Here is a 27,171-nt window from a genome sequence, read left to right on the forward strand (position 1 = left end):
TGCACTTTCAACAACAAGGCTCACAGAGCCAAGGTAGATGAAATACACAGAAGGGAAGTTCTGATCTTGTAAAAACAGCAGCAGCAAAGTCTCCAGAAAGGGAAAGAAACTTCTATTTGATGAGCTGATATATCTGAAAAAAATGGACAAGTTTTCTGACCCGTGACACGCCTGAAGAGATGGTGTAGCCTGGCCATTTTCTCCCCAATTATATCATTTTGTCAAGTAAAAGAAATTACCACTCCTGTAAAGCCTTGCTTCACTTATAACTTAATGCCCCTTACTCTTGGAAAAAGGCAGACAAGCAGTAGGACGCATCTCCATGAATACAAACTGTCCTACATTAAGAAAAAACAAAGCGAGGTCTGGACAAAAAGAACAGCTACATTACTAAATTAAATACCCCTGTATTCAGAAGAGGAACCCCCTACACCCTCACCCCCACCCCAAAAGAACTAAAATGCCCCACTTTGGATAGGGGGAGCAGTGGAAAGAAAGAGACAAGTCCTGTGTTAGAAGAAAGATTTGATAGCTTGCTGGAAAGTTCAGATTCTTTTTTCTTTTGATGGCTAGGGACACAGTAAACTCCAATCATCTTCCGCACCATACACACAACTGGTAGAAAAACATGCATGCACTTGGATAACATAGGACTATGTTGGAGAGAGGGGCTTTACATATTTTATACTCAGAGATTAAGGCTCTCAAGTTACAAAAGCATTTGAATCTCAAATTGTAAGACTGAAAAACCAGTCAGAACAGTCTGCTCTGCAATCTCATGTTACTGATGCAGCACAGAAAAATATTTTTAGTGTTAGCTTGAATTCTCTCCTAAATTAAGACGACAGCCCCTTGTTAATGAGATGTCTGTCTTTATACTACTACATCATAGCAGTATGTATATGGATGATACCAATCCATTTCCACTGAAAACTCTAAGCTACGTCTATGAAGGCAGACTTCAAATTTTCATAAAAGTTGTGCTCAAAATCCAGTTTAAGCCTGAAACTAGATGAATCTGAGAAATAGCATCACTTCATGGACTCATCCTTATTCAGTCTCAAACAATTTACCCAGTCCTTTAAAAAAAAACTTGAAAGCTATTTCAATTTACTACAACACTAGCCGCCACTCTTCCCCATCTAGTAGATAACAGCAAATTTAGCAGATCCCAACTCTACAATGATCCTCAGAAGGAAAACATGTCTAAGCCTGTCAGAAATATGCAGAGAGCAGACCATCAACAGGTACATCCAACAGAAGTCCTCATCAGAGAATTTCAATTGCAACTTATACATACTACAGCATCCAAAGGAAATTCTTAATTGCAACCTACACATACTTTTGCAGACCAAAGAAAGCTCCCTGAACCATAACGAAACAACAAGGGGAATGCCCTTGTCTCAAAGAGCTTATACCAGGCAGTGATTACATTTTCACTCAAGCATGCTGAAAACCAGCTGCCTGGAAGCTTTTCCACACAGAAACTAACTGCTGAGTCCTCTGGTGCTAACTAGTCCACAAAAATAACAGCCTTATCACTCCTGCAGTCTTCAGCAGCTCTTTAGCTTAGATGACAAAGGTTTGTGGTTTTGAGGCTGAAACTGTCAAAGTCCTGCTTGCAACTAGCTGTGGCACTCTAGTTACACACAGTTTTAACAAAAGCCTTTTGCACTTTCCCCTTTTCTGTGTCATTCCTCTTCTGCTCATTAGACTGCATCTCTACAATCATAGTTCAGAAGTACTTCTTCTCTTCTAGTCACTGTTCACAATTCTAACATCGAGAAACTCAAAGGATGTACACTTCCACTTCTGCGCCATCAGATGTTATACCGATACAACTGGGTAAGGAGGAACAAGCCAAAGTATTGTTGCCACTTACTGAAATCTTTCATGGCTCAACACCAAAATGGTGAGAGGAAAGGATCTTTAGAAGTAAGGGAGGATGAGCATCATTGACAAGACTATGCTGGATAATCCATTTTAGTAATCTAGCATATGGACAATAAGAAAAGTACAGATCTCATAAATGAAGCATCATGCCATCCAATTGTAGTAGACTGCTTTAAATGCTGTTGTACACCCAGGTGATGTCAGGAAGAAGGTGTAGATTGAATTAAGAATGAGAAGCTATGTTGCAAGTCCAGCTCTCCAGAAGTAATTGTGCCCTAATGTGGAACACAGATTTCATCTCCTGACAAGCTCCTCTCAATTCTTTCTAATTGGCTTAGTTTCACCTGCTATCCTTTAGGAGGTCCAAACAACCATTCATTTATAACATATATAAATAGAAAGAACTCTCAGTTTTTTCTTGAAGCTTACATTTGCTGGAAGATCTCTGTTGTGACTATCAAGTGCAGATAGATAATTCTTAAGACTATTCAGGCAGAAGATGAGTTGCATAGCTAGATTAAATGCTCAACTCTATAAATACTACAGTAAATCTCAGCACCCCTGTTCCACTGCATATTGGTTTAACTCCTCAAATACAGAACACCTTCACTGCAGAAGTTCAGAAGCAACCCTAGAATTCCTTGCTATAAGGCTTTGGGGCTTATTCTTGTGACTTTTACCATGGTGCAATTTGAAGCAGAAGAGACCAACTCCCAGGGATTTCATTTTCCCTATTTTTTTCCTGTTAATGTAAGATATTAAAAAGCATTGATGGATTTACTGGCCTCTCATTCTATTACAAATCACTTAATCAACCCACAGAAACTAGGTTACAGAAATACAAAACAGGCATTACTGGGGAGAACTATAGTGGTGCATAACACACTAGAGAATCTATCACAAAAATAGTGACTTAAGAGTACCTGGCTTGGTACGTACCTACCAGGTACATGGCCAGCTGTCACTAAGACCCACACTGAGCTCTAGCTAGTTTATCCAGAGTTTACACCACCACAGAGCATTAGGTCCTATAGAGTCTGACCTGGACATGTGCTGAGCTAGGAACAAGACCCTTTAATGCATAAAACACTATACTCTTAGCAGAAGAAAATGTGAGCCATTAAGATATGATGAGAATATACTGCGATATCAGCCATTTCTCAGTCAGCAAAAAGAAAATCTTAACAACCAGGCTTCAGTTGCTTAAGACTTGACTTCTAACTTATACTACAACCTAGAGGCTAATTAAACTATCAGTTTTTACCCTTTCCCAAACCAAACATCCATCATTTGTCCATGTGGAAGATAGCTTAACTGTGTGGCCATGTATTTACTGTAATGCTAGCGGTTTCTACTTTGATCATGGAGATTATAATATTGTCAGTACTACTGCAATAGCCCTTCCTTTTGAAGGCTAGATAGCAAAAACAGTCATAAGTGACTCCATGAAAAAGCACCGCTCTCAAGAGCACACCTATAGGAGCACAAATATATTATTTTTCAGAGAACCAGTTAAGAAACTGACTGTCAACCTTCACTGTCAGATTACGTAGCAGCATTACAGAAGTGTCACACGTCAACGGAACGCTTTCTCATTTCTAAGTGACTTTTGTGCACATCAGGAGTTATAGCATGACAGGATTTAGATATATTGCAATCCACTACTAACACACGCACCACTGTTTAAAAAAATGCCTGTAGGCAACCTCAAAAAAACCTCACAACCAATGTATATTACAATACACTGCTTCAATACCTTCTTTATCCTTACCTAAATCAGGAGTTATTGGGTCCCCAGAATAGTTAAAGGCACCTAGTTTAGACTGAAAGCCACAGACACTGAACAATCAAACTTAACTTCTTGAATTTTTAGTTTCAGCCCACATCTTGTTATTATCCAATTTGTATAGACTCACCTTAGTCCATGGATGTGCCTTAATCTGAGGGAATTTGAATTCAGTATAGTTTGGATTCATTTCTCTAATTTGCTCCCTTGTAGGCGTTCCCAGAACCTAGGAAGGAAAGAAGAAAGGATAAGTTGTTTACGTATGCTTGAGATTCACGTGGATCTGGAAGAGTCCAGTATAACCTCTTACACAGTGAGAAAAGTTAACTGAAGTCTGTCTGTACAACTAGTAAATTAATACAGCATTGAGAACAGAATAACAAAAATTTCAGTTGGAAGGGACCTCCTCTCCTGATTCCACCAGGTCCAAGCCTCCTACTCAAGCAGAGTCAGATACAGCAGGCTGCCCAGGACCATGTCCTGTTGGGTTTTGAGTGAGATTGATGTGATCCTCCCTGAGCCTTCTCTGCGCCAGGCTGAACAGCCCCTTCCCTCACAACTTCTTATCATACGACACAAGATCTAGTCTAATAGTCTGTGACACTTGCTCCAATATAAGTCTCTTGGTGCATTTCATTCGTGACCCAAAGCCCAGTGTCAAAAATTTTATTCTCTTGTAGAATTTTTCACAAAATTCAACATTTTTTTCTGAAACTCAGTGATATTTCAGTGGGGAATAGAGTTTACTATAATTTTAATGTTATAAAACAGTACTGCTGAACTTATTCAGAGATTGCAGCTCACCGCATGTGGCTGATTAAGGATCAGACCAGTAAAACAAAATGCATTTTAAGTCAGGAACAACAGCCCTCTGACGAGCTTAAAAGACAAGCCAATTACTGCTTAGAGGAGCTGAAGTTTCCTTCTTTCCTCATTAGTAATATTTTTTTCCATAGTCCAATGCAAAAGATGAACTTAGTTTAAACCTAGCCTGGAAACACCCACAACGCGTACTTCCTGTTTACTTTCACAGATTTATACTTCTCATTCCCAGAATGTGCACAACTGTTATTTGTGCATGCAAATTGGTAGTTGTGTAAGGAAAAAATACACAATCACACACCTCTTTCTGGGGCTGGACAGATTTTGAAGGGATCCATTTTGAAGGGATCCTGGAAATCCCCTCAAGGACTAAGCAGGACAATGCAGTGTTAGTGCGTTACCATTACTAATCCTAAGAGTACATTCAATTCTACCTATATAAAAGAGCTGCAAAGCAAGTGCAAGGAGTCCCATTGTTTTCTGTTCTGCGCTGGTGCTCTGCAGGGGAAGCGAGGAGGGCAGAAGGCAGAATTGGTCCTTTATGCTGAGCTCAAGTTTACCTTCCTGCAGGAGCCCTGTAGCCACACTGCTCCAGCCCTGCAGCAAATCTCTTGCCATACATCTCTGAGGACATCTCTGATGTCCTCACCTCATTGTGAGACTGTCACCATCAGGAAACAGCCTAAAACCTGATGTTAGCACTCTACCTTGCTGCTCGATAAAGAAGTGGTTTGTCATATATTCTGGTACCTGTGAATACTTTCCTTCTGCTACAGGAGTGGAAATGGCACAAGCACGCTCAAGTGCAGGCAAAGGGGACAAGGACAAGTGTCGCCATTCAGCTAATCTATACAACAGAAAAACTAGCAGGTACTGTGAAAGGAGCCTGGTTTCTCTTTATGATTTAAAATACATCTTTGCAAAACAAGTTAAAATATCTACCCAACAAAGCAATCTTTCAAATAAACAGCAAGCCAAAGAAGAAATAACCCCCCCCGACTTGTTCAGGCAATTAATTGCTTCTTGGACAATAGATGTATCTGACAAGTCACATGAAAGAAGGATCACAGAACACCTACCTCCCGAGCCTAACCAGGACTTAAATCCCACCATCTCTACAAGCCAAGCGTTACACTCAAAACTGACAAGACGATTTTTCTGTGTGCATCTGAAAACGCTTCTTTTGCTCAGGGGGTAGCACAGAGGCTGTTTACGGGATCCCATACATTTTACTAAACTTTGGAAGGAAAAAAAGGGCTGCCAGAAAACATGCCCTTTCCCCACTGGCCTGCTCCCCCAGCTACCAGCCAGCAAGGTCCCCCCGAGGCCGTTCTCCAGGCTTTGATGACGTTGCTGGTTCTAAAAAGATGATGGAATTTCACATCTGCAAATAGCATTTTCATTCCAATTCAGGGTAAAAACCATTTTCAAAACCCTGGAAGTTTCTCGGATCAGTTAACTTCCTGAAAAATTATAGGTAATTCTTATTGCTTTCCCATCATTTCTAGAGGCTCACTATGTTTTAAGGCCTTCCTTGCATAAGGGGAACTTGTTTAAAAGCTTACCTTCTTTCACCTCCCCACCCCCTCAAAAACAAAACTTTAATAGCATTCCTAAGAGAAGGCAAGAATTACTTTTTTATATAGCCAAAATTCAGGAATCTGGCTCAGTTCCCATGGCTGCTCAGAACGAGAGCCTACACAGTGCCAGTATCTTCAAGTAAAGACTGTTTATAGTATGGGAGAGATTTCGGATTAGATAGGCAAGGACAGCTTCATGGGAGGACCCAAGGACAACGCCCAGCCACACGTTTCACAAAAAGCCACATCTGTAACTGCAAATAGTGGGAGGGAGCAACTCCCTGAGCTCAAGCCCTGGTGACAAAGATAGTGAAGCATTTAATCCACAGTGCTTAAGGTCTCATGAAAGATTAGAAAAGGTATTGAAGAGGGATAATGCCATATGAAAGAAGGGAAAGCCTGACGTTTTGATTATATAGCCTCTGACACATAAAATAACTGTACAAAAGGAAAAGTGACTTACATTAACTACCCAGTGTATTTACTTTGTTCTCTCTAGATTGCAGAGCCACGCCACTGGTGTCTAGGTGCTTTCGATTTGTACTGCGCGTAGGCAGATTAAGGCAGAAAACGAAGAGGAAAGTACACAGGAAGAAAAATGGCAGCTTCTAAGACTGTCAAATTCAAGTCACAATCCAGAAAAAAAAAAAAAAAAGGAAGTGGGATGAATGAAGTGATAACCTACAAAATTGTACGGGTAACTTGACATGTCTGGAAGAGGCCCTGTAGCAAAGGAAGGAAACACCCCAACCCCTGCAGCCTAGAAGATGGTTTGCTGCACAATTTTTAAATCATGTCTTATTGATTTACACTGTACATCAGGAATACAATTGAGTAATCTTGATGAGTAGTAGCAATCATTTATGTTATCACAAAAACTGGATAACTTTTTTTTTTTTTTTTTTAAAGTCATCCATATGACTTATTTCTGTTTGAAATGCGAAGGAGAAGCATAAATTACTTGGTACTTTTTTGGCAGAATTACTCTGTGAAACAACTGCTCTTGCTATATCAGCTCTGCAAATACTGTGGAGCGGATGTTTCTTGCAGAGAGGTTTCACAGAACACGGAGGTTGGAAGGGACCTCTAGAAGTCATCTGGTCCAACCCCCTGCTTGGGCAGTGACCGTCAGCAAGAGCCAGTTGCTCAGGGCTGTGTCCAGGCAGATTTTGAAGATCTCCAAGGATGCAGACACCACAGCCTCTCTGATTGCTCCAGTATTTGACACTCCCACATGATAAAAAACTGTTTTCTTGTGTTCAGACTGAATTCCATGTGTCCAGTTTGTGCCCACTGCCTCTTGTCCTGGCACTGGGCACCAGTGAAAAGAGCCTGGCTCCAGCTTCTTTGCACCCTCCCTTCAGGTATTTTTATACATGGATAAGATCCCTCCCCAACCTTGCCTACATCAGAAAACTTTTAAGAAATATTGAGACCAATACTTAATTATTCAGGTCTATGCAGATTAGTACATGCTATTCTACTTCTGTTTCTTGGGGACAGTCTTGTGAAAGGTGGTATTTTCAAAGAAAAGGATGGGTTTTTTCAACTGTACCTAGAACGCAGACTTAACATTTGAATGAATGAACGGGGACTATGCAAGACTTGTAAGAAGAGATCTTGCAAGTGAAGGCAACAGGCTAGCAGCCAAATGCTGTTACTCTTCATCCCCAATAGTCACCATCATCTCAAATAAAAATACATGGAAAAAGAAACTATCTAATAAGAGTAACCAAGGAATACACTTGTTGACAAGACACATGCTGGTTTAATTCTCTCAGGACAAAAATTCAACACTGGAGCTTTTAAAAGTATTTTCTGGAAAGTTATTCCTTAACATTCACACGTAATAGATGAAGAACCCTAAATACTTTTTCTTCCAGGAATAGGGTTCATGAAGATAGCATAATGGTATATATCTTAAGAAATTAAAGAAAATCTATAACCACATCTCTAACAAACAACATCAAGAAAATTCTGTATCTGAATTAAGTCCTGAATTTGATTACAAATAGCATAATGATCTTCATTTTATGCACTTGCAACTGAATGTGCACATAAGGATGTATAATATTCAGCTCCAAGGGATGCCTTAGTTACACCCCAGTACTGAAGACAGAGGCTGTCCACACCTGGCTTCACTGCACAAAAACGTGCAGGGTTATTTAAGACCAAAACCACACTGCTGCAACATATGAAAAAGAGGAAACTAAGTTTTGCACAAACCCCAGTGAAATAAAGACCTTTTCTGACAGTCATTGTTACTGCTAAATGTTTGCCAAAATATCAAAATCAATTAAATGCATAGGTAGATGGAAAGTTTAGAGACTCTGGCTGGTGAGGACAACTCGACAGGGAAGATGATGGTTATTTAATTCAGTCCTCCAGAAAGGCACAGTTACAGTGGTACACTGCCCTCCCTGTGTAAACTGTGCAATCTTACAAGGAAATGTCCTCCAGAAAATCTGGTGTGTGTGGTTTACCAGATGGCATAATTAATACTTCTGTGAACATGTCTGCACCTCTTCAGAAAGTCGTTAGAGGTATGCCAAATTGTTACTTAAATTCAGTGCTAGAATCTCAAGCAGTAAACACAGGTCGGAGAAATAATGCTTCAAGAGGTCTATGGTAAAAAATAAACTTGTACATTTTATATACACAGTCTTTCAAAAGCATGCTCTTGTCAAAGAAAAAGGAAAGCCAACTAAATATAGAGATTTCTTCTATTCACAAACTCAAGAACAGCCACACAACAGGAATAGGAAGAAACCCATTGTCACTGCTGACATGAGTATAATTGTTCATCAACTTTTTATACCGCCTGCCAGCAAGCACTGCAAGTGTGGAATAGCACTAGGCACAGGAACAGCCAAGTTGTGATGTGGTGCAGGGTGGAAAATGCCAGAAGACTTCCTTTATGGGAGAGGACTCAGACAAAAGCCCGCAGCAGAGACGAGCGGGTGCTGCGTAGCGCTGACAGACGGTCCCAGTGCCACACATTCGCTCAGTGCAGGACCACGTTTGATAACAAGAAGCCTCCTCTCCAACTGCTTATTCTCCTGGAAGAGACAGCTCCACTCTCCCCATTAACTACTGTGAGTTAATTTATTTTATTTCAAAAACTGAGCCCAAAATAGTACCCTGACATTTGAGTGTGAGCCATATATTATAATTGCAGTCTATACTTAGTGTTCAGCTCAGTAAAACTGTCAGAGACCAAAACGTTACACATGGTTAGGATTCCTGATACTATTGAGCTTGTCTTTTAATAAATTTTTTCCCCTTGCCCTCCTCCTAACTATGGGAAGATGATTTTATTATTCTTCGGTGCAAGGAATAATCATGTAAGTCCAGAGGAACCAAAAAAAAAAACCCAAACCAAAAAACCTGCAACCCTTTCCTACAATCACAAGTTAGTCGATGCATCTCACCCTCAAGATTGCAGCACAGACAGGGGAAAAAGTATTTCTGGGAAAGACAACGAAAAGCAGATTAGCAGATGTGGTCCTCCCAGTGTGCCAGGGCTGCTCAGATGAGTATTGCCGTTTCATTCTTCTGACAAAGATTTTTCTCCCCCATTTTTTGAGGGGAGTAGGGAGGGTAAACTAAACAGACCCTTCCAGAACGTAAATATGCATATAAGTATTTATCTTAGAAAGAAAACCATGATGTTTCAGAAATTCCCTTTTTGCAAGGGGAACACAGAATAACCCTGTTCTGCAGGAGCTGTGGTTGAAGATGGGTCAGTCGGGGGGGATATCCCAGCCAGTTTTCCTTTGATGATTTCAACGCTCTGCAGCACCACGAGAGAGTGTGGGGGAGGACCAGGAATTCCCCCATCCAAGCTTGTATGGCAGGCATGGCCGTCCTGCAGGCACCACGGCTGCATTCCTTGCTGTGTGCACAACGAAGGGGAATTAGGTAGCAGCCCACACCGACAGCATCTCCAAAAATCCCCTCTTGCAGGCTGAGAGCAATTCTTTTGAGCTGTATTCAGCAATATCCCTCTTGTGCTGCAGATTCTAGCTAGGCAGCAACTGCAACCATCCTGGGCTGCTGCAAGGAGCAGTTTCACCTTTCCAGCAGTGAAGGGACCGCTGCTCTCTCAGGTGTGGCATTTGCTCTGATGTAATTTCTTTACCTGACCACTGATGCAGCCCGAAGTGCTGCTGTGCCTGCTTCAGGAACTAGCACATTTCTGAAGGAGATGTAACTCGAAAGCCAGCAGGGGCGTGAATTACAACAGATATATCGGGTTACCCACTTGAGATATTCCTAGCGATGGGATAACCTAACATTTAGAGTAGCCAGCAAGAGCTAAAAATAATAAGGAAGAGTCACCATCCAAGATAAAACCTTGGAAAAGGCACACCATGTAATTTCTCTCCTGTAATGGTGAAAGTACTCAAGAAGAATGTGCTGAGATTAATTATTTCTTCAGATGGAGCTCCGAGACAGTATTTCCCTATATCAAATATCCTTTTGTCAGGGGTAAGTGGTCAAATATCTCTTTCTCCCAGCCAGACTTAGAACATCTGGAAAGACTGAAGAACTATTAAAGAAACAAGGAAGGAAAGAAAGAAATATTACTATGGAAAGACCGAAGACTAAAGAAATACGAACAAGAGAGAAAGAAGCTAAAAATAAGGACACTGTCTTTTGATTCATATGAACGTGATGCTGTGGTTCTAGAGGGGCACAGATTTTTGGAACAGTTGGAGAACAGGCCTTGAGAAATTCCAAGCACAATTGGCTGGAGAAGACCTCAAAAACTGCACGAAATGGAAGTAAGGCTGCTGAAAGTGAATCAAAGTCTGACAAAAGCCAAAAATGTTTCTGACAAAGCAAGGGACTGAGGATGTTGAGCACGCAGCCTGTGGGAAGGACAAGCCATGCTGGATGGGCACATCTCAGAAATACTGCCTTCATGATCACCACTACTGAGGGGATGTCATTGGTGCTGCGTGAGACAGGAGGACTTGTTTAACGTGGTGGCATTTCAAAGTCATTCTCCAGTCTAATGCAGAAACTTCATAACCAGATGTAGCATCCAATTGCTGTATTGTGAAACAAACTCCGAATAATCACAGTTGAGTAAGCAAGTGAAAAATTCTTCTTGGCCTGAAGCATGCTACAAGACTGATTGTTGCTCTTAGTCATTCTGAACTGATAGGAACCCGCAGAAAAGTTTCTAAGCTGACCTCTTGCAGGGGATTCAAGTAAATTTAATGGATCAAAGTCAGATGCATTTCCAGATGTGTGGATAAATATGTTTTACTCTAGCCCTTTTGGGGAACTGAAAATACTATATTTTCTCTGTCCCTCAGTTTCAGACATACATTCCAAGGAAGCCATCTGAAATGTGTGGTTCCAAGATGGTCACAGTGCAACAAGAAGCACTGCTCCCAAGCTGCAACTTTGTAGAAAGTTCATGGCTGTTCTAGAATCACAGAATGGTTTGGGTTGGAAGGTACCTTAAAGCCCATCCAGTTCCAACCCCCTGCTATGGGCAGGGACACCTCCCACCAGACCAGGTTGCCCAAAGCCCCATCCAACCTGGCCTTGAACAACTCCAGGGATGGGGCATCCACAGCTTCTCTGGGCAGCCTGTGCCAGTGCCTCACTACCCTCAGAATAAAGAATTTTTCCCAAATATCCTCCATTTCAAGCCATTACTGCTTGTCCTATCACTACACTTGCTCATAAAGAATCCCTCCCCAGCTTTCCTGTAGGTCCTGTTAAGGTACTGGCCTCCCTGGAGCCTCCTCTTCTCCAGGCTAAACAACCCTGTCTGTTTTCGTAGGAGAGGTGCTCCAGCCCTCTGATCACCCTGATGGCCCTCCTCCAGACCTGCTCCAACAGCTCCATGTCCTTTGTGTACTGGGGGGCCCCAAACCTGAGCACAGGGCTCCAGGTGGGGTCTCACGAGAGATACCCTACAACTGGTGGATCCCATAGCTCTGCTTTTCCTACAGCCAGCCAGCATTAAAATAAGTCTGTGTTACAACGTAAGCTTTAGATAAAAAACATTCTATGGCATCAAATGGAAGTGGTGGATGCCATATGTAAAAAAAAATAATTAAATGAACCCTATTCTAAATTAAATCTTAAATAACCTCATGCTTCACATTTTTGTTGCACTATCCTCAAGTACAATTCTTTTTGTATTCTCACCTCAGCCTTTTGCCAGTGCTTTTATGAATAGTTGATACAAAAATTCACAACATGAGATGTGGTACAGGGGCATTGAAAAACAGTTCCCTTAGGCAGTTTACATTCATTTTCCCTTCTATTGTTGCCTTGAGAATCTGTGTTTTCTCTGTAACAAATATATGGGCAGAAAATTATTCATGGCGTCCACCCATTCTAATTTACATTTTCCATTGTATTTTATTTAAGGAACCAGTGAACACCCTTTTTCATAACTTCTACTTAAAAATTTACAGCATTTGTTCTCTCGACTTTCCTAAAACATTCTCTGAACAGTAACCTTTTAATTGAAGAGACTAGGCTTCCTATAAAATGGAGTTATTCCTACATTAAAGCTGTTTCACTTAATTTCTGTGTGCAGAGGGGCATGTATCCAAAAGGAGATGAGACATTCCCCCAAAAAACCCATAGGTCTGGATGATCACTCAGAATCAACCTTTCTAGTTTAAAGAAATTCAGTAATCTGTTTCTTCTGAGGTGAAAATCATCATGTCAAGCTATTATTTACCGAAGATCAAGCCTTTACACCAGATACTCCTCTGGCATCATGCAACATGACATTAGTTTGCCAGTACTATATATTCAGCTATGAATTGGACTCAGTCTTTGCGGGTCCCTTCCAACTCGGGATATTCTATGAATTGGTCAATAAAAATTACTACAATTTATGGTAGCAGTATTTAAAGAAACTGTAGACTGTACACAGACCAACAGCAATTTTATTAAAGTATTCCTTTGCTTCAATATAACTTCACACAAGTGTACAAGAAGCAGAATCATCACCATCAGAGCACATATACGCTATAAAATTATTAGTTTACAGATGTTTTCTTCCAATATTGCAGAACCGAAAACGTCCAGCTAATGAAAGCTGCTTCTAGTAAACTTCAAACAAAACCACAATCTCTGCTTGGCAAACATCCTCAATAATGAGAGGACATCTATTTCCTAATTATTGTACTTGGATATTGTTTAAGTCAGAGCAATGCCAGAACACTACGGTTTTGCTGATAAGGCGTCTCTACTCTCAGATCTCTAACTGAGCCATGAAGGACTTACAGGACTTTCACAATGATATAAACAGTAGTTTTCACAAGAACTCATTAGATATAGTTTCTTGGGAATGCCGACATTAATTAAACCAAACAGAACTTTTTGCAAACTTCTGATGGCATGCAGCACAGTTTATCGTATGAATTCCTCAGGAACTCTAGCACTCTGAAGTGTTTAGAGGGACCGATTTACTTCTCACAAAAGCTGTGCAATGAAAAGCACTGCACTGCTCCAAGTTGCTTCTCAAGAAGAGAAAATTATCATTTGTGTCATCATCAGCACTGCTTGTGACAGCAACTTCATTTTTCCACGGATGTTTCCCATGTAAACTGACCCAACATGATCTTACTGAGTTTGAGATACACTAGGCAGAAAGACAATAATAAGAAACCAAGGAAGTCTTAGGAGAAGGAGGTGCGGGAAGCCTCTGGAGGAAAGGAATCAACTGGATGACTTCCAGCAGTACAGACATAAAACCACTGCAGCAGTAGCTAGGTTTACGTAGTCAAACACTGGAGGAGATGTGACAAGAGCCTAGAAAGGTCAGGACACATCTGACTGAGACCAGAGGGCAGGCCACAGAAACACTGAGCCTCACATTCTCCATGCAGCAGGATGACAACTTGGAGCTGCCTGGCATCAGATGTGTTAAGACAGGGACAAAGACACCAGCAACACACAGATTTTTACAGTTCTTCTAGTGAATAATCGATACAAGGAGGAAGTTGACACAAACATGTATGTATCAAGGTAGCTGTTAAGCGGCAAAACCAAGAAGGAAGTTCTCTTAGTACTGTCCCCTTGTGGTGATGAAATACAGCCAAAAAGCACACGCATACATCTTATCCTTTGTAATGCTCCCATTTTACTACGTGCATAGTACAGATGCACTGCAGGCGTTAAATGAGGAGGGTTATACTAGGGAAAAAAACATTTCAAAGGTACCAAAGCTGAACTGGATAGATGCTGGGAAGTCAGGCACCAATCTTTTAAGCTATGAATTATTTTTTCCATGCCTCTAATTTGAGAATCACAGAATATTCACAGCTTACCAAATTAAATCAATCAAGATGTGTTTGAACTTAAGTGATATATAAATGTTATGTATTTTGAAATATTAGGTCTTTTTCACTTCAAAAATAAGACTTTTCAGATGTAAGATATTCTCCCCTACATTTAATTAGGTCCCAATTCTCCAGCTGCAAAAAGGAGTGCACGTTTTCACCCCTTACCTCAAAGAACTGTTAGGAAGGAGGAAGAGAAGATGGCTACATATGTGAAGAATCTGGCACAAAGAAATTTAATAACACTGTTTTCCAAGCCAAGTACTAACTGCGTGCAACAAAGAAAAAAGAGCCAGATTCTTAAAGAATGAGAATCACACATGCATAAATATTGGCTCAGTATGGAAGCACCATTTCCAAGCACACTGAAAGTGCAATCCTTTAACGGGACAAACCCCTATGTAATTAAAAGATAATGTATCGTTACACATGATTACAAGAGGAACAAATAAAGATCATCAAGTTCTCAAAAACACGAGAAGTGCTTTCAGTCATGGTTTACACACAACTCATTGTACAATGGTGACTGAAAATATATGTTGCCAAGCTCATAACAATGAACATTTTCATACTGATTCCAAAGGAGTTCGGGAAAAAAAAAAAGCACACACTTTAAATTCCATTCCATACCTTGATTATTTCCACCAACTGATCCACACCACTGTCACCTGGAAAGATTGGTTGTCCTAGTAACAGTTCAGCCAATACACAGCCTGCTGACCACACATCTGAAAAGGGGGAAAAAAGCAGAGGACAAGAGAAGGTATCAGTAAAAGGTATGTATTGAGCCATTTATAGATGTGTATATATATATATATATATATATGAAAAAAACCACAGAAATTTTAAGCTACTAACTTTATCACTTGCCAGGTTTCATACTGCATATAACACAGCTAAAAACCAAAAACATTCCTCTCCTAAATGTACATCTAGGAAACAAAGATATGTGGCATAAAGCAGTAGGGGGGCAGGTATTCTAGGGTCAAACAATGAGACAATGTGAACTGGAAAATAATGTCGAACACCGCATATCTTGACATTAAAACTTATGCACATAGGGAAAAGAACAGTATATTTGCCACAGGAAAATTAGGAATTTCCCCAAGTCCTGTGTGGTTCTTAAATCACAATGATCATGAACTACCCATAGTTATCATCTACCACAACAGCTGACGTTTTTGCTGTTTCTGAATGTTGAACGGATTAATTTTTCATCTATGTACTGGAAGCATATATACATTAGCAGACAAGCCAGTACTGCAAATATTACTAGTAATATGTAGTACGTAATAATTTAGACAGCCTCAGAGTCACATCAAGACCTAATCTTTATCCCAGTTCCATTTGCAAACTTGGCTGAACACTGGTGCTGCAAGACATAGGTCAACAGCATCTGTAAAAGACGCCATAAATTCATTTTCATTCATATACCATAAACCAAATCTAGCCACTAGAAGCTGCTCCTCAATGTAAGACAATCTTCATCATCTATTACAGGTGTATCTTTTTATATAGAAATAAGACAATTCAATACTACAACAGTAACTTAAGAACGCATCTACATGTACTACAGGATTTAGCTTTTTTCCTCCAAAACAATCATTCTGAACAAAAACTTAACTAAGCAGTTTCAGTGAACACTTGACAGAAGATACTTATGAGAATTTGCTACAACTGCACAACAAATACTGAAGTTTGAACTACTCAACAGACTGCAAGTATGACAGAGATGGAACAAACTTTCTCCAAAAAATAGGTTGTCTATAAGGTTTTCTAGAAAAGTCATAATTTATTCAACATACACCTGAAACCTCACACAAAAATCTTAAAAAAGCAATCAATACCAAAAGATTTATAAAGCCTACAAGACTGTAATGCCCCAAAAGAGAAAAGAACAGAACCAGTCACTTTCCTCCCATGCTTGTTTGAGCTCTTGCATACTCTTATAAGAGAATATTCCTCCAGCAAACAACAGTAGCACCACCACAACTCAAAACCCAGATAATAAAAACCCCATCCCTGGAAGTGTTCAAGGCCAGGCTGGGTGGGGCTTTGGGCAACCTGGTCTGGTGGGAGGTATCCCTGCCCATAGCAGGGGGTTGGAACTGGATGGGCTTTAAGGTCCCTTCCAACCCAAACCAGTCTGTGATTCTATGAATTTATCTCCTGAGACGTTTTCCAGCTGGAGATATTCCATGCGGAAGATCCTTACTCCCTATGTGTATTCAAATAACACCACTGGGAAGCACGATACATGCAGCACACAAATATTTAGCTATAACTGACACATGATAGTCCTCTAACAGTTGACTATTATTTGTCATAACCACTAGAGACTGATACAAAAATAAAAACACCAGGAATTCAAGATTGATAACAATAACTGGGAAGCGAGAACAGACTTTTCCTTCCCGTGTCCATATTAAAAAGACAGAGTGGGATAATGTAGAAATATTTTCCCCTCTTCTCAAGAAAGATACAGTTCAATCATAACACACGGCAGACAAAAAATTACTGCAGCTTTCAACATAATGCCTCTCCAAGTCAAATTGATGGACTGTCACATAATGCTTTAGGACAAAATTTGCATCAGTGCTTACCCTAAAAAGTAATGACTTGCAATGCAAACGGCAATCAGAACTAATCACAAGTTTAAGTCAAATTTCAACAAGCAAACAAACCACACTCTTTTAGCAATACTTTTATTATTATTGTTATTATTATTATTATTATATATTATATTATATATATTATATATTATATTATAATAATATATTAATATATAATTAATTATTATAAAATTAATTAATTATAAAATATTAATATATTAATATATATAAATATATATAATATATTATATATTATATATATTATATATTATATATTATTATATATTATATATGTTATTATATTATTATATATATTATATAATATATATTATATATTATATATTATTATCATTATTATTATTATTATTATTATTATTAAAGAACTTTTAGCAATATTTAGTAGAAGCTGATAAAGACACCAAGGTGCCAAGATCTCTTTTGGGCAAAGGCATCAAATAAAGAATAATTAATTGCATCTGACTGCTCAGCAGCTGCTAACTGATAACTACAGCCATCAGACCAATATATACAACAAAAGGATGATGCAAAGTATTACTTTTGTCACATACCAAGAGCCTGTCAAATATGTGGTTGGGTTTCTAGGTATTTACACAACATTTCAATAGATAACAGATTTCTTCAGAAGCAGTGAAGAAACAGATTAAAAGTATTAAGCTGAGCACTGTAACTTAACAGTCCATGTAAAGGCATCTTAAGGGGTTTTGAGAAAGTAGAGTCCCTTCCGTGTGAATACACAAAGCAAGTGGTACCCCAAAGCCGTAATCATTACCAACTATTCCAACACTTATTTTGGACTGAAAAAGAAACAATATATGGGAAGGAAAAGACAGAACATGCACAAAACCAAAGCTGTTATTTGAGTAAGTCAGCACTCAGAACTCAGTTCCTTTTAAAATCTGGAAACTAAGTTAGCATTTTTTTTTTTTTTTGAATTGGGCTGTGGTTTTGTAAAACTGTTCTTAAATAACCTGGCTGGCTTCTCTGTGAAATTGGCTTCGTGCTGTTTTATCCCTTCCCGGGCTCCCTTCTCCCTCCCCCAGCCAATTTCAGACCAGTCTGAAAGGCAAAGGTCTTGAATCCATTTCAGAAGTTTTGTAAAAACCAGAAGGAGAGCATGCACCAGCGCCACCGCTACGAAAGGAGAGCTCAGTCCCTGCGGGACCTGCCTGGCTTGCCCAGAACATAAACTGCAGCAGCACACAAGCCAAAGGAGGTGCAAACAGAAAAAGGCTGGATGCAGAAGAAAGCTGAGGGCACTGCAGTAGGAAAGAGAATAAAAAGGATGTAGGTCATGAGGGAACAGCTGGGGAAGTCTAAGGAATGCTTGTGGCATTTGTGCCAGGGGAATCCATCAAACACAGCAAATCCACTGGAAACCTACGCAGTTGTTCCTTGTGCAGTGAAGTTCATCAAATCAGGTGATTTAATGGCTCGTTAAAAGTTGGTTTAATTTTCCTTGATTTATTTGCTTTAATATTTTAAATTAATCAACACACACCACAGATGCTCTGAAATCCACAACTTTTTCCAGGAGTGTTGTTTCACACTCTTCCAAATTCGGACTCGGGCGACATCCCCTCTTCAAGGAAATGAGCAAATCTTCAAAGTATTCTCAATTAAAGCCAGAGATCTGAAGCCAACTTCAGCAGCTTGAAAGCAGGGATGGTAACAAATACAATTTACATAGGTGTTTATACAACTCTGCTGAATAATGTACAACAAGGAAGAAAATGGTGAATTTTGACTCTGCTGAAATTTAATGAAATTTTTGCCACTGACTTTAAGAGGACTGAAATTTCATTCCAAAATGATTTACTATTTTTTTTTTATTACTATTCTTTTGAATCTGTCCTTTTGGAATTTATCTTCCAAATTTGAATGGTAACATTTTCTGCAATCCTGAAGTAGAAAATGTACTAAAACCGCAATAAATTCTGTTAAGAGATGTGCTAAAAAGCAAGTAAAATGTACTAAATGCTGTATTTTAAAATGTACTAAGTTCTATATTTAGAAAAATAAAACTGTACTGAATTCTGTACTTAAAGATATATAACTTAAGAGAAGTGATAAGGCAGGTCATATTAGTTTTTGATAGCTTCTTAACAGACCGTGTTCTGCCGTGTTCTACAGTCGAAGCTAACTGTTAGAGTTTAATCTTTCACAGTACAGTGAAAGTAGTGTAAGTACTTGCAGTGTAAGTACTGGCTCCCATGGGAAGAGATGTATACTTTTTTTAATATATGCAATCTAATTAAGGCAAAACATGACTATTATTCTAATGCTTTAAATTGGTTAATAAATAAGAGAGGATGTTAAGAGAAAAATGAGAATGAAATTTAACAAATTATCCTTATGCCAAACTAGTTGGGATGATGTGAAATTTTAAGAAATAATACTGAAATCTATTGATTTTATGTAGAAGAAAGTGAGCAAAGCTACTTTCTTGATACCTTTAGTAGAATGCAGTCTAAACAATATAGGCGGTAAACGCGGCTAGTTTTCACAAGTAACAAAAGCAGCTTATATCGTATCTTCTATAGACTGAAAACACTGTCCTGGTTTTAGCTGGGATAGAGTTAATTTTCTTCCTACTAGTTGGTATGGTGCTGTGTTTAGGATTTAGGATGAGAATAAAGCTGGTAACACACCAATGTTCTAGTTGTTGCACAGCAGTGCTTGCACTGAGTCGAAGACTTTTTAGCTCCTCGTGCTGCCCTGCCAGCGAAGGACTCGGGGTGCACAAGGAGCTGGGAGAGGACAGAACCAGGACAGCTGACCCCAAATGGGCAAAGGAATATTCCATGCCATATGGCGTCATGCTCCTCAGTAAAATGAGGAGTAGGCTGCTGCTCGGGGTCTGTCAGGGCATCAGTCAGTTGGTGGTAAGCAACTGCATCGTGCATCACTTGCTTTATGTATTCTTTATATTAATAAGACAGAAAAGGAAGGAAAAATAATAAACTGTCTTTACCTCAACCCACAAGTTTTACCTTTCTCTCCCCCATTCCAAAGAGGTGGGGGAGTGAGTGAATGGCTGTGTACTCTCAGGTTAATCCAAAAGAAACAGACAAATACCATTATCTGAATGACCTGTAGTAATTTAAGCACTCAAAAACTCACATAGCCTCTTATACTACAAAGCTTTTATTAAATTAATATACATTTCTATTACTTTATTGATCTTCACAGTTATGAGGTGATCATAAACTTGTCTAATAATATGATCCGGGTACTACTTGCCTTGCTTTTTATGCCATTCCAGCACTAGAGAAGGTAAAAGAACCTATATTTCTCTTTAATTCAAGACAAAGCATCCAGCATGACAACCTGCAAAATACTAGCTTGAATTCTGCAAGTGGACAATGACCATTTCTAACCAAGGCTGGCTGCGACAGCATACTTTGTGCACAAATTTCAATGTTGTGATCTCAAACTCTGCCTTCCCGAGCTGAAAAGTTAGTTCCCATCTTCACTGCATGAGCAGCATTCGTTGCATCATGCCCTAGCTCCCCAAACTTATTTTTTTCAAGAAGAAAAAGTTCATACTGAATGGATGAGAAAAGGCTCAAACTAAGAACTTTCCTCCATCTGAACTTCTGTGGGGCACATTTGCCTTCCTACATTTTTTTCCTCATCCAGTCATCTCTGCCCCACTATCCCTTAATCCGTCTTGATGGATTTCCTCCATCTCAGAGGTGACTCAAGGTTGTTTCTCTGGAAACCAACCATCTGTAGAAACTAACAGGGAAGAAAGTCAGAAAAGTAGCCCTAGGAGGCTGTAAAATCAGCAGCTTCTAGTAGACAAATGCCAAAGCACAAAGTACTTTTCATCGCTACTTAATTGGAACACTTTTTGGAACGTCAGAACGAGAGCAAAATTGAGGATTACGGGCATGCGTGCCATGTCAGTGCAAGTTTTGGACACTGAGCCAGCACACATCATCAGACTCGATGATGCAGAGTACGGCTGAAACATGAAATGCTTAGAAAGTCATCAGGAACAAATTCAACACCGGTATCTCTCTTTTTCTGCACCGAAGAGATGAAACTGAATCAGAGATGAAAGAGTAGTTCAGTAAATTAACACCCATGCTTATTTTCAGCGCTGGGAGTCACCACCTGAGATAGAAAGGCAAATCCCTTTCACTGGCTGGAAACAGGTTTGGGACACACCTCACAATGGTTCTTCCCAAGGAATTATGAGACAGCCCCGCTGCACGTGCCTCCAGAGGGAATTCTGCTCTGATGAACTCCTCTCTTCCTCGGTCCTAGTGCTTGCTAGGAAAGTGAATGAATAACTTCATGGCGCTTATTTTTGGACAGCCCAACAGCAGCCAGCGATACAGCCATACAGATCAATCTTTCCCTGCCAGGGGCTATAAATGTTGCCTCTGGAATGCTCTCGATTCCTGCCAGCACCGTGTCGGAGAAAACACGCTGGAGACCAGCAGACCCTTGCTATCCAGAAGCACCACCAGGACCTGATGAGCACTCCTTTGTCCCATCACCTCACCTAGCAAAAATGCATGTTCCGCGGGTAAAAGCAGCAGTGCTTCTTTTCATAAAACCAGAATCATGTAGTAACAAGTATCTACGTCTATCCCTGCTCCAGTGCCAGTCTATGTTTGTCCCAGGACATTCGAGGGGAATGTGGGCAGCAATCCCGCGGTTTTTCAGCCGGCAGCAGCACCCAGGCGACAAGTGCTCGAGTGCAGCCAGCAGCATGTGGGAAATGTACTCTGGGATGGCATCACACACAGACCTGCAAGGAAGCCAAAACTGTCAAGGGACAGCTGAAGGGCTTGGTTTGCAAAAAAGGGAAACTCCTACAAAATAGCTGCGCAAACAAAACTAGGAACACATTCATACAAAGGTGAAAACACTATCTTTGATTTACGTTATTTTTAAATTATAATTCAGAAGGCCCCTTTAAATCATGAGCTTTCATAAAATAATTACGGTCTCAGAAATCAGAGCCGGTTTACAGCTCTGTTGCAACTTCTAGGATTAAAAGACACGATCCTAGAGCCATATTCAGTTTCTGCTACATCTAAGATCTAGCTATGTCACAATGACAAATTCATGTGTTAACGTACAACCTAGACAAACCAGGCAGGATAATGCAACTCCTGGTCACACTTCTGAACAGCACGACTGACTATGGACATGATCACGATGCATTCTGGCTCTGCTGCCAGTCTTGGGCCACCAGTGTCACTGCTTGTTTGTGTAGTTTGACATGTGAAACAACATATGTTTAAAAAGTACTTCTTGCTCAGAAAGACTGCTAGTGATCCCTATATTGCAGAATGTTACAATCACAAGCCCTGCAGTAAGGTTATCAAGTAACAAAAAACTCATAAAAACAGCCAGATGCCTTGTGGACAACCTAAAAGAAAGTTCTACTTGGAGCACTTTTTGGCTTCATATTCTTCACCTATTTTATTTCCATGTAGTTTTAAGACAGCATGTTTAAACAGAAGAGTACAGATCCCTACATCACATTTAAGTTCAGTTTTTGTTACCACACACACACTGGAACTTCCAGCAGGAAGACTGTTGAGCTAACAATTCAGAAGAATACAGGAATTAGAAAACACATGTCCACCTTTAAAAAAAATAGTTAAAAATCCAGTATTACAATACTGAAGCATTTCAGGGTTTCCTATACTTTGAATTACGGATGAATTACTGATAATTAAATGTTCTTTCCTTTCTCTCAAAAAGAAACCTATCTGTGCTTGTCGCGTGTTGCACAAAGAATGTCGGTTCCGCTTGGATGACTAATCCTACGTCGGCGAAGTAAGGAAGAGTGCTCACTAAGCACTGCTGCTGCCTATCTAGCAAGAGCTAAGGATGAACATGGCATTTATTACCACTGGAAAAAGCTGAATAACATACCTAAAACCACAGAATTCCCAACACATTGCGGAGTGCTGGGAAACTGCAAAATAAGTTTGGAAAATCATCTTTTTACTTCTCAGCTCCCAGATGCAAAGATTCTGTTGAAAAGGAAGCTGAAGGAGGAAAGGGAAGGAAGGAAAAGTATTTGCTGAGCTTCATTTTCAACCTATTCTGTGCAAATCTCATCTCAATTCGTTTTTTAGAAGAGGCTTGGGTGACAGTTTTCTGGAGGCATGAGAGAAGTCTGAACCACAACGGTTTAAAATCATGATGCTTTTGGCATGTGGGAAATGGACTCCTCACTTTATCATGATATTTTTATTAGAATTATTGTAGAGACTGGCAGGCAAGAAAAAAATTGAAACAACAACTTTTAAAGTTTCTGCAAAACATTGCAAGATTAAAGTCACTATACAGTTGGAGCAGGAGACATTTCACAGACATATCTACAAAGCAGTCTCTTCTGGTGACACCTAAAATATTTGTTTTATGCAGTTATCCTCTGAAACAAGTTGTCTCCGTGCATTCTGATAACACAGCTGAGTCAATCTATTAGCTCTCAGCTGGCTAACAGATGTCAGCTGGGACCAGCTGCCTTCCTTTCACTCGTGAGCTCCTGCCACGTCGCTTTTACCTGGGCTCTGGTGCTTATTGGGCTACACAGTGATGTTGATTCAACTCCCTAACCCAGCAGAAAGTTAACCTAGCCAAAATGAAGCCTCCTGCCAATTGAAGCTGAGTCAGCATATTGAAGAGCAAACTGCGGGAGCTAGCTGTGTCCAAGGGCAGGAAGGGCAGGGCTAGGGCTGACATTTTTGGCTTGCCCAACCATTAGAGAAGTTCTGCCGCTTTATCTTTACTGTGCCATTATTTTCCCCAGACTGCTATTTTTCTATACCAAGAGAGGTAAGTGAGTGTTGCTATAATACAATACACAAGAATAACTAATGGGAAAAAATAATAATGAAAGCAAGTAAGTCTTTGGGAATACTTCTATTTTCAAAGAAGTGAAGATGTGAAATGAGCTAGCCAGCCAATGAGTTTAACCAGTTAGAACTTACAATGGGGAACTTGAGAGCCAAATCCCTGTCTTTTCAGCACAGCCTTCAAAAAGACCCCAGGGAGTACCTTGACTAAAGAACTGAAGGTATTACCCACAATGAGCCAACCCACTGCTGTTCACTTCGAGAAACCTTCTATGACTGCTGTATGAAAACCTGGCTAATCCCTGCCCTTTGCCAAAACCTCTGGTTTCCCCAATATTGTCATGATGCAGCTATGTGCCAGGTATTAAAAAGATGTTGTCTTTATGTTCAAAATTAATGACTAAGGGGAACAAAAAGCTAACAGAATAAGCAGAATCAGAAATGCTGCTGTACACATTACGTTAAACCTTTCAAGAGAGTTTAAAGCTAAACATCACACCACATTTTCTCTGCTATTAAAAACACTTCACTAAAAGCCAAGCAAACAAGCAACAGAATTATTCAGGTCTAACACACAGCATACCAGAAGCAGTATTATAATTGATATTTCTACAGTCTTTCTTTATAGTTATTTTAACTCATCAAAATGAGGTTTCTGTTTGAGGTTTCATACCTACTTTAATACTAAATAGAAAAATTACCTGGAGAACTGGGAAATGCTTTATTTGAATCAGATTATTCAATCAGATTACATCCCATATACTAAAAAACCAAGCAGAACCACCACCCTTTTCTAATGTAACTGACACTGAAACCTCAAAAGGTATAGAAATCACAGCAGCCACCTATGAAACGTGCGTCCTTTGTAAACAACTGGTATCTGACCATTTACAACAAAATTCTGCCTTTTGCAAGCCTTTACACTTACCTACAGAATAAAAACACATGCAGCTGGTATATATTTCAACAAATACACATACATACCTATACTGGAGGTATAATCGGTGGCTCCAAAGATCAACTCTGGTGCCCTGTAGTACCGAGAGCAGATGTATGAGACATTAGGTTCTCCACGAACCAGCTGTTTTGCACTGAAGAGGAAACAAAACAATAATCTTTTAGTAATGAGAAGTTTTACAATATTTCAACACAGACCAGTGTTAAGCTTCGGCACTCTTCACCACCCCCAATTTCTAAATGCTAAAATACTGCATTCTTCTAAGCTGACACAAGCCACAGACTCAATTTACTGTGAAATCAGTTCAATCCATCAAGCAGCTACCCTATCGTGTACAAAGCAAAGGAAATTCTGACTGCAATCTGGAGGATAAATAGTGTCAGATTTTTGGCTGGCAGTTGTCAGTATGTTTTGCAGGGTACAGAGTTTTGTTTACAAAGTAAAAGACGACAGAATACAGCTCAGTGAAATGTAGTTACCTTTTAAGGTTCAAAAGGCCTGGGTGCTCACCAGAACTGAGTACTTGACTTTTTTTTTCCTCTTTTTTTTTTTTTTTTTTTTAAACTTGATCAGAATATTCTCTCTCTTTGCTGTTTAAGGGAGTATGGCATGAGGCTAAAGGAATCTGAGAAGGGTAAAAAAAACAACCACAAAACTTTGCCAGTGTAGGCACATGTTAATAGTCCGAGATTAACATGTAAAGTCTTCATTTACACTGCCACAAAGGATCTAGCCTACAGTATTGCCCCAACCACAAGTGCATGTACCTTTGGAAACATCTAAGAAAATAAAGCGACACAAGAGCATGTTACTTTTTTGTTCATGAGTCTATGAACATGTTATACTTCTTAATTAGTACGACGTTAGATGGAAAGGATCTGGAAGATTAAAGAGCCCTTTCAGACACATGATATATTCAATTAAGTATCAACAAACCCAGCTGAGTGGCAAGCCAGCTAAATCCAACATCCAGCTTTTGAGATGCACCACTCAGCCTTCAGGGAAGGAGTGTTCCCACCACTCATTTAGCCTGTTTTAAAAAGCCTCAGTTTTCCCTACAGCTTTTCTGCACAAAAACTATAATTGCCAATTCCACATTTTTAACAAAGTGAAGTACCAACTTTTTATGCATTGTTACTTCAAGTTTCAGCATGATTCCTATTTTGCTGCTATGCTTGTGAGGTAGAGCTGAGAAGGAGATTCCCAAGCCACCAGGCGTGAAGATGCACTGCTTGGGTAATCACCATCTGACATTCCCACTCACTACGGGCAAGCAAATTTAGCAACAGCAGCTTCAGTGACCTCTCACACACATGACCTACCTATTTTAGTCTGCAAAGCTACAGCACAATCTAAAGACTAAACTTTACCAGGAAGAAATCAATCTCCTGTCTCAGTGTGGATTTCCACAACTTCTGTATCAGTTTTACTTTGTAGATGAGGGCTGGACTGTAAAGGTGATTCACTTGAACAGATATTAGAAAAAAAAAGTGTCATGGAAAACTAGAATACAAATGTATACTAAGAGCTACAGTCTGAAGCGTTACTGCGGATCCTGACCCTCTACAGTATTTGAAATACTAAATGAATTGGTAGACGAATACACATAGGCTCATACAGTGTAGCATTAGCCTTTCATGTTACCATGCTGTTCTGCCTGTTTTTTCTTCCACAAACACATTTCACCCTATTATTTGGTGTTATTTTTCCATGGCACAATATTTTCCCTATGCAATGGCATCTTTACTTCTATTTTTTGAATACCTGCACAAACTACAGGCTTTAATTTTAGTTCCCTCCCATGATACTATTTTCCAGCTCCATTTTTTTTTAAATATGAAATCATTTTAAATATAAAACAAAGTATTAGTAATTTCCCTTCCAAAGCTACAAACAAACTTCTGAGGAACACTGAGAGCTTCTTTGCAAAATTTCACTAGTTTCTCTTTGAAAGAAATTGGTTTTACCATCCAGGCTTCAGGCCATAGACAAACTTACCTTCCGAAGTCGCAGAGTTTTAGGACAGCTGTATCAGGGTCCAGCAAGAGGTTCTGTGGTTTTATATCCCGGTGGCAGATCCCAAAGGAATGGATATAGGCTAAACTCCGGAACAGCTGATACATGTACAACTGGAACAGAGAAATACTGCATAAGGCATAGTTTCCCAGCCAAAACATGCTAAACAATTCACCTAGCACAAACTCTTATTAGAATAAAAAACAATCACTCAAAAAACAACCCTGCTGAATTTATGTTAGTGCTGTGAAGATGTCCAGAAACTGGCGTATCTTTTCACCTCCTGCCACATACCGACACAGGAGGTTCAAATTCATTCATTTGTT

General features: G+C 39.7%; 1 protein-coding gene across 2 annotated transcripts in view; it reads right to left on the reverse strand.

Annotated features, from left to right (window-relative positions):
* The window catches only part of GSK3B (glycogen synthase kinase 3 beta), a 146,408-nt gene that overhangs the window by 23,436 nt on the left and 95,801 nt on the right, over positions 1 to 27,171 (reverse strand). For both annotated transcript variants that reach the window (XM_035540407.2, XM_035540406.2), the window contains exons 5-8: positions 26,828 to 26,958; positions 24,856 to 24,962; positions 15,039 to 15,136; positions 3,810 to 3,905 (exon numbers count right to left, since the gene is read on the reverse strand). In XM_035540407.2, coding sequence (XP_035396300.1) covers positions 3,810 to 3,905; positions 15,039 to 15,136; positions 24,856 to 24,962; positions 26,828 to 26,958 — 432 coding nt within the window. The remainder of the gene's footprint in view (positions 1 to 3,809; positions 3,906 to 15,038; positions 15,137 to 24,855; positions 24,963 to 26,827; positions 26,959 to 27,171) is intronic.

Source organism: Cygnus atratus, chromosome 1 (assembly GCF_013377495.2).
Source record: "Cygnus atratus isolate AKBS03 ecotype Queensland, Australia chromosome 1, CAtr_DNAZoo_HiC_assembly, whole genome shotgun sequence".
Classification (NCBI taxonomy): Eukaryota; Metazoa; Chordata; class Aves; order Anseriformes; family Anatidae; genus Cygnus; species Cygnus atratus.